This window comes from Myotis davidii, unplaced genomic scaffold (assembly GCF_000327345.1).
Source record: "Myotis davidii unplaced genomic scaffold, ASM32734v1 scaffold1332, whole genome shotgun sequence".
Taxonomy (NCBI): Eukaryota; Metazoa; Chordata; class Mammalia; order Chiroptera; family Vespertilionidae; genus Myotis; species Myotis davidii.
In genome coordinates, this window is record NW_006283155.1 from 82,755 (window position 1) to 90,929 (window position 8,175).

At 38.2% G+C, this 8,175-nt stretch overlaps 1 protein-coding gene across 1 annotated transcript in view; it reads left to right on the forward strand.

Moving 5' to 3' along the window:
• FAM149A (family with sequence similarity 149 member A) overlaps nucleotides 1-4,179 on the forward strand; it is a 29,209-nt gene extending 25,030 nt beyond the window's left edge. Inside the window, exons 10-12 of the mRNA XM_006753500.2 lie at nucleotides 93-221; nucleotides 1,319-1,397; nucleotides 3,916-4,179. Of these exons, the coding sequence (XP_006753563.2) occupies nucleotides 93-221; nucleotides 1,319-1,397; nucleotides 3,916-3,989 (282 nt within the window). The 3' untranslated portion in view covers nucleotides 3,990-4,179. The remainder of the gene's footprint in view (nucleotides 1-92; nucleotides 222-1,318; nucleotides 1,398-3,915) is intronic.
• Nucleotides 4,180-8,175: the final 3,996 nt, after the last annotated feature.

Sequence of the window (8,175 nt, forward strand, 5' to 3'; positions counted from 1 at the left end):
AAATGAATGACTAAAGGTGAAACATATATAATTTTCTGTTTTTTTTAAGGTTTGAATTTTATTTAAACAATAACATATTATCTCTCATTTAGTACAGAGGAAGGCATGCACAAAACCATGTTTTAAGTGCAATACGCGATAGTGTAGATCGATCACCTCTTCGAGAAAGATCTCTGACTGTGGAACAGTTTTCAAGGCCCAGCACAACCCATACGTTCCGAGTAGGTTCTATGTTAACTATACTTTGCTTTTATTTTTGTTTTAATTAAAATGTTTGGGTGACATTGGCTAATAGGGTCATACAGGTTTTGAGTGTACATTTCCATATGCATGATCTGTATACTGCATTGTGTTAACTATACTTTGGTTTTTAAAAATATCCAACCCATGTCCTGGCTGGTGAGGCTCAGTTGATTGAGTCTTGTCCCGTGTACCAAAAGGTCTTTAGTTCAATTCCCGGTCAGGGCACATGCCTGGGCTAAATTCCCAGAAAGGGATGTGCAGGAGGCACCTGATCAATGTTTCTCTCCCTGTCCCTTCCTGTCTCTCTAAAAATAATAAAAACATATTTTAAAAAATATCCAATGCAAGTGCCCATCAATAGACAAGTGGATAAAGAATTTGTGCCACATACACATACATACATACAATGGATTATTAGTCATAAAAAAGAATGAAATTTTACCATTTGTCACAGCATGGGAATAAGTCAGTCAGAGATAGACAAATACCATATAATTTCACTTACATGTGGAATCTAAAGAACAAAATAAATGAACAAAATAGAAACAGGCCCATAGGTACAGAGAACAGATTGATGGTTGCTAGAGTGGAAAGGGGATTGAGAAGTACAGATTGGTAGTTACAGAATAGTCATAGGGTTGTAAGTACTACATAGGGAATATAGTCAATAATATTGTAACATCTATTTATGGTGCCAGGTGGGGACTGGAAATATCAGGAAAACACTTCATAGAGCAGTGGTTCTCAACCTTGGCTGCACATTAGAATCACCTGGGAATCTTTTTAAAATCCTGATTTCTGGGTCTCATCATTAGTAACAAAGGAACAGAATTTCTGGAGGATGAGGCCCAGAAATCAGGATTTTAAAAAGATTCCCAGGTGATTCTAAAGTGCAGCCAAGGTTGAGAACCACTGTTGTAGAGTATATGATTATCTAACCGCTATGCTGTACACCTGAAATCTATACAAAATAATATTGAATGTAAAAAATATATACTTTTGACTAAATGTCAAACAAGGGAAAAAGTATCTGAAACAATAAAACTCATCCCTCATTTTATTTTTCTTCTAACAGTCAGACACCCCTCGAAAAGGTTCATTGACTCTGATGGAGTTTGCTGGTCATACCTGGGCAGGTCAAGGTTTGTTGACAGGTCAGTGCTCTCCATGGATAAATAAAATGATGTAATGTGTGAAATTGTAAGTTTTGGAAAAGAAGCTGAAGATTGCTCCCTGGATGGGACTGTTGTGGACCCCGTCAGAGGAAATACCAAGGGTTTGTGGTCTACAACCAGACCTCAGACACCTGTATAAAGAGCGAAACTGCAAAGGCAAGCTGTAGTTGTGAAGAGGAAAATCTCCAAATGCTTTTTAATCACCTTAAGATCTCACCCTCAAAAAAAAAAGGGGGGGGAATAGGCTGCCTTGTGAGTCCTATGGGAAATTAGTGCCTCTTTCAGCTGTGGAGGTTCATTCTTTTCTCCTAAATGAAACCCCAATCTTAGATTCTCTTTGAAGATCTAATGATAAAAATGCTTAATAAAATTAATACATACAGTCTAATTATTTATGTAGAGTTTTACAGATAAGTGTGCTCTTTGAAGAATAAAGTTTCTCATCTGAATTCAAGTCAATGATGTTTTGATTTTTCAAACTATGTCCAACATTTTTTTCCAAAGGCAAAAGATTGATCAAAATGAACTTTTATTGTTGCAAAATACTTTTTCATCTTTAACTGCCTCTTATCACAAACACACCATTGCTACTGCTTATATGTATGACAGGATAATATTGAATTTGTGAAATCATTCAAACACAGTCAAGGGTAGAGAAGAATAAAGCACATGTTCAAATCATCATAGGCAAGGTGACATTTGGAAAAGAACGTTACTGGAGTCTGAATATGTGGACACTGGCTCCTAAGGGAACCAAGGAGTGCTTGTCCTGTGTCACACACATGCTTTGGTTATGACCAACATTTTTATTCAGGGAGGCCACATGGCATTGTCATGAAACCCTGGAATCAAGGTTTCTTTTTTTTTTAAAGATCTTTTTATTGATTTCAGAGAGTAAGGGAGGAGGGAGGGAGAAGCATTGATGATGAGAGAGAGATTCACTGATCATGCCCCACACTGGGGATTAAGCCCACAACCTGGGAATATGTCCTGACTGGTAATCAAACCGTGACTTCCTGGTTCATAGGTCGATGCTCAACCACTGAGCCATGCTGACTGGGCTCAAATGCTTCGTTTCCATTCTGGCTCTGCCCCCTACCAGCCGAGCAATCTTTGGGTTGTCTCAATCTCTCTCTGGGCCTCAGTTTCTTTTTTTATAACCTGCTGTCTGATAAAATAATTATTGGAAAAATGTATGGAAAGGACTTAGGTAGATGCCAGAAAGATATTGTTTGCTGTAAATGTTCATAGTAGAAATTATGACCATTTGTATTACAGATCATCGGACATGTAAAGGATAATTGCCCTTTTTAGGGAAACACTTCATATATTATAATTTTAAAATAAATTTAGCAAAATTTAAGCATTGGAACAACACACGTTTGTCAATATTTGCATCACCCTTCTGTTGTTCTGTAGCAGAGCGATGTCAAAGATTCTTTAGCCCTTTGAGATTTTTCTCCAATGCTTAATAGCTCCAGGCTGCTGTACCTTTCCATTGCTTTTTTTTCTTATACATTCCCTAGCGCCATTCGCTGTCATGGTCAGTGACAATAGTTCTTTCTCGAAGAGACAGCCACGCTACATTATCAAGTATTGCTTTTAACAGAATCATAGATGGTCAAGCAGAATTAGACACCCAAGTTTGTTTATCGTATGTGAGAGAGAAAGGAGTGAAGGCTGATACCTACGATTCTGTGGGTGATGCTGAAAGAGGGAACTCGAGGAGTTTTGATGAATTGTTTTGGAGACGTTGACTACAGCTTGCTGAGTGGAGGTGTCAGCTAGTTTGTTGGGCACACGGGAGTGAGGTTAGGAGATGGAGCTGGGCTCTGAATTTGCTTTAACTCCACCCTCTGGATGTTTCACCAAATACTGGTCAGTGTAGGCTCTTGTCAGAAACGAGTGACAACAATTGTAACTGACGGCCAGAGTCCCTTTCATTTCTGTCGGAGGGAATGAGGGTGCATCAAGAGAGATGTTTCTCTAATTCTAAGGTTTTATTTTATTTTTTCTCTGACAAGCAAGCACGTGGTCTCTTTCTTACCTTTGCTTCCAAGTCAGAAAGCATCTGGAGCTATTAACTTACCAACATATTGTTTTTGTGGCTGGGAAAAAAAGAGGGGAGGAGCTGATGGGGTGTCCCCAACAGCGGGAAGGCAGGTGAGTTTGCTTCTACCCCCATGGGGCTGGCAGAGCTCCCTACTCAACTGCCTGGGCCTCCGGACCCGCTGTGGGGAGAAGGTCCCTGCCCCCCACCTGCCTGGAAGGACACATGGCCAGCACCGAGGCTTGGTGGGGACGAACACCTTTCCTTCTTCTCAACCCCAGATGGCAGTTTTTGCACATGCCTGTTTCCTGGTGTGTGTGAAAGTGACATTAAATACCTTTTTTCTTTTTTAAAAAAATATCATCTGCATGGAACATACAAAACAACGCTTTTGAGAGCTGGAATTTTTAACATTCTAATGAGAATTACTTTTGGTTGGTGTTTCAGGTTCGCAGTATCCACCCAAGTCTTTTCAGAGGACAACTCTGACTTTAAGAAAGAGATTCCAAGTGGCATCTTGATGTTGCTTCCCCAGAATTGCAGCCTTTGCTGGGCCACCCAAAGCCTCCGCGACCACTTGTCACTGAAAAACAGAAGAACAAGTATCATAGTATGTGTCTGCTGGCACAGCAGTCTGCAATATTGGACTGTCTGAGAGAAATGCAGACAAATAAACAACTTAATTGTGAACACTTTGCACTGTAAACACAATACAAGTCAAGCTTATCAGTCTTTGTCATTGGAGGCATTCCAATATGGATCTTTTAGGCTTTGCTCAGAGGTATCTGTGTTTATAATCCATCCTTTTATCAACTATACACACACAAAATTTGTGTGTGTGCTGACTTTCTCATACCCTTTTAAAAAGTAGTTTAGTGATGAGCCTCTTTGAGGAACGTCAGTGGTTAAGTCTCCCAAGGCCATTTTGCTTTACTAGTTTTTATGTTCAAGTTCAGGTGGTCTTTTCAGAAGTATCCCCAGTTTATTGATTTTTAAAATCAAGTGATTGATTTTAATTATGAATGTACACATAATTAAAATATATTGCATATGGTTTCATCGTTATTGTTCACAACTGAAGTGTTCCTCCATTGGACAGGCTTCACCGTAGCATCTTCCTCTTCCCAGTTGTTACCTCGGGGCATGGAGCCTTCCCGATCCCTCTGTCTAAAGCAGCAGCTCCCTCTGCTCTCTGCCTCTTGCTTTGCTTTATTTTTCCTCTGAGCGTATCCCTATCTGACATGAATATGGAAAGTGGAATAGAGAATGTAAATGAGGCTTAATCAGTTGGAGGCAAGGCTCTGTGGTCATTTCTCTTTTCCTCTCTGCCCTGTTGTTTTCCTTTATCATGATTTAAATTTTTAGACTCGTTTTGATCTTTTCAGATCTCAACTTGTGTAATTCTTCTTTTCTATCAGAGAGTTATATTTTAATGATTTAATTTTTATTAATACAAAATGAAGCTTCTATCTATCTATCTATCTATTCCTATAAATATATAGTAGGTTATTTTCAGACATATTTCTAGCTCTAAGAAAAGAGGATTGTTGCCCACTTATAAACGTCTGGAAATTAAGGAGAGTGTTGGCACTTGAATTAGTGTTGTCCAGAGCCTTGCCTCCAATTGGTACGTTCTCCTTTACATTCTCTACTTCAATTTCTATAGTCATGGAACATGTTAGGGAGTTGACATGAGAATGATCACTGTGTCTATGGCTCTTCTGATTGGCCACAGCTCCATAATTCTAGGTCATATTCTCAATGCTTAGTAACCTACACAAAGAATTTTCTAACTATCCCTAAATATTAGCTATAAAAGCTTTCAATATAGAGTATCAGTACTAATTCTGTAGTTATCAGATGTGAGGAACTTCTCGTCATGTAAGTGGTCTGGAGTAAGGTGCTCTTTGGTCCATAACTACTGCTAACTGTGCCATTTCTATCTACCTGGCTCCTTCAAAACCATTCAGACTATTTTATATCGGTTTCCCAAAGCCATCCAAGTCCTTCCCTAATCAGCTCAGACTTCTGAAAAAGGATTGATATGCATCCTACACTAACATTAGAGCATATAAAAGGAATTATTTTTTTTCATAGAGAACCACTGAAAAGGTTTAATGGTAGCTTTATTTTATTTGGCTTTGGAGTTGTGCAACAACTAAAAAATTCTATTATTTATACATATTGATTAAAAGTACTTTAAAATATGGAGCCAAATACAATGATCTTGATTCAAATGTTCTAAATATTTTCAATTGGAAGATAAAGTACCATTTAAGACAGGGGTGGGCAAACTTTTTGACTCGAGGGCCACAATGGGTTCTTAAACTGGACCGGAGGGCCGGAACAAAAGCATGGATGGAGTGTTTGTGTGAACTAATATAATTCAAAGTAAACATCATTACATAAAAGGGTATGGTCTTTTTTTTTTTTTAGTTTTATTCATTTCAAACGGGCCGGATCCGCGGGCCGTAGTTTGCCCACGGCTGATTTAAGACATAACAAAAAGACGTGACTCTGTCCCTGACTTTAAAAAACCTGCTCTCCACATGTTTTCTTATCCGTATTAAAGATAATGTTTTACTTACAGGTTAATTGAGATTTAGAGGCTAGTAAGTAATCTTTATACCAAGGATGGTGCTTCTTGAACTGGTTAGGTAAACGTTACGACTGTTTTCATAATAATCATTAATAAATGAATCATCTTAAAATTTTTGTTGAAAATTGAAAAAGGCAAACTGAATTACCCCTGAGGTCAATCTCTATATATAAAAGCGCAGTGACAGGAACAGCGGAACAACTGGAACGCCCGGTTGCTATGATGTGCACTGTGGTGGCCAAACGGCCTGATCCTGGCCCTGATCAGCTTCTCCCAGCCTCCCATGGGCCCTCCCCCTGCCAAGCCTCCCCTAGATTTGCGCCCCCTACCCCTAATCAGGGGCGGGGCTAGCCAGCCAACCTACCTCCCAGGACCCCTCCCACCAGCAGGCCCCCTGATAGGCCTCGATTGCCCGCCAAGCCAAGGGACTCCACCCATGCACAAATTTTTGTACCAGGCCTCTAGTTTTTAAATCAAGGTTAGAGATTACATTAATAAAATGTCTGTTAATTTATCCAAAACCAAAGAAGGAATGAAGGAATTGAAAATAATATAAAACATGTAAAATACCATAAAAAAACTGCTCAATTTTTAAAATGTAACATAAGAGGAAATATCCATATTGTTATTCTGAACTAAAATGTAATTGCTGTACCAATTAAGAGGTACATTTTTATAATATTGTAAATCATTTGGGTAGGATATTTTTATAGTCATTGTTTTCTTATGACCACAAATCATTGTCCAGGGTTTTTAATTTTTGATAAAATATAAAGTGTTGAAAGAGTTTTCAGAATTTTATTGCATTTACAAAAGCTTGTTTGGGTTCCCAATTTTTATATAATTTGTGTGAATACCTCCCTACTCTGCATATACATAAGTTATTCATTCTTTTATATTTCTAACCAGATAGTAAACATTCTTTCATGAATTCAAAATATATATCCATCTATGTTTTTCAGGGTTTTACCTCTGTAATAAATACTCTAAGTTAAAATTTGTTTCAGAAGATAACATTGCTGTGTGGTCATCATCATGGATTTATTATTTCATCAAATGTTTATCAAGCACCTTCTTGTTATTAAGATTCTGTTTTAAGCATTGGACTGAACAAGATGAAGTCTTTGCCCTAACAAAACTTCGAGTCTAGTGGAGGAGGCAATCAGTTTTTTACTATCATAAATCATTTGGATACTATATTTTTGTTGTAATTGTTTTCAATAACCAAAGCAACAAAAATATAAGGTCAGATAACAATACATGCTATGAAGAAACCTAAAATAGGGCTTCAACTTTAGAAAGGGAAGGCTTTATTGTAGAGGTAATATTTGAGCACAGATGCAAAGAAGATGAGGTAAGAAGCCATGTAGATATGAAAAAGAGAATTCTAGACATAGGGAAAACACATACTGGCCTAAAATAGGACATACCTAGGGGTTTGAAGAACAGCAAAGAGGCCATTGGGGCATAGAATGGAATTAGCAAGGGGGTGAATAACAGTAGATGATAGGAGTGGAGTGATTAAGATCCTTTTTGACCTTGGAAATAGAAAGTTATCTGAAATAGGAAGCAACTGGAAAGTTTTCAGGACAGAGCAATGCAATCTGACCCGAGACAATGTTTCAGTCATATGACAGTGATGTAGCTGCTCAAAGTCAGAGGACTTTGGATGTGTTTTGAAAGTGAAGTCAGCTGGATTTTCAAAATGGAAAGTTATCTGAAATAGGAGCAACTGGAAAGTTTTCAGGACAGAGTAATGCAATATGACCCTAGACAATGTTTCAGTCATATGACAGTGATGTAGCTGCTCAAAGTCAGAGGACTTTGGATGTGTTTTGAAAGTCAACTCAATGGGATTTGCTGTGAAATTAGATGTGAAGTGTAACTAAAGAAAGAATCAATATTGACTTTTTGGCTTTGGCTGGGACATGTTATGTTTGAGATGCCTATTGGATGCCTAAGTGGAGATGTTGAGGTACTTGGGTATCTACACCTGGGGTTTAGAGAAAAGGTATAGACTGGATGTATAAATGTTTCAACAGAGAGATAGAATTTAGGTACTGACATGGATGAGATAACCAAGAGAGTGAGTACAAAGACACAGGGAA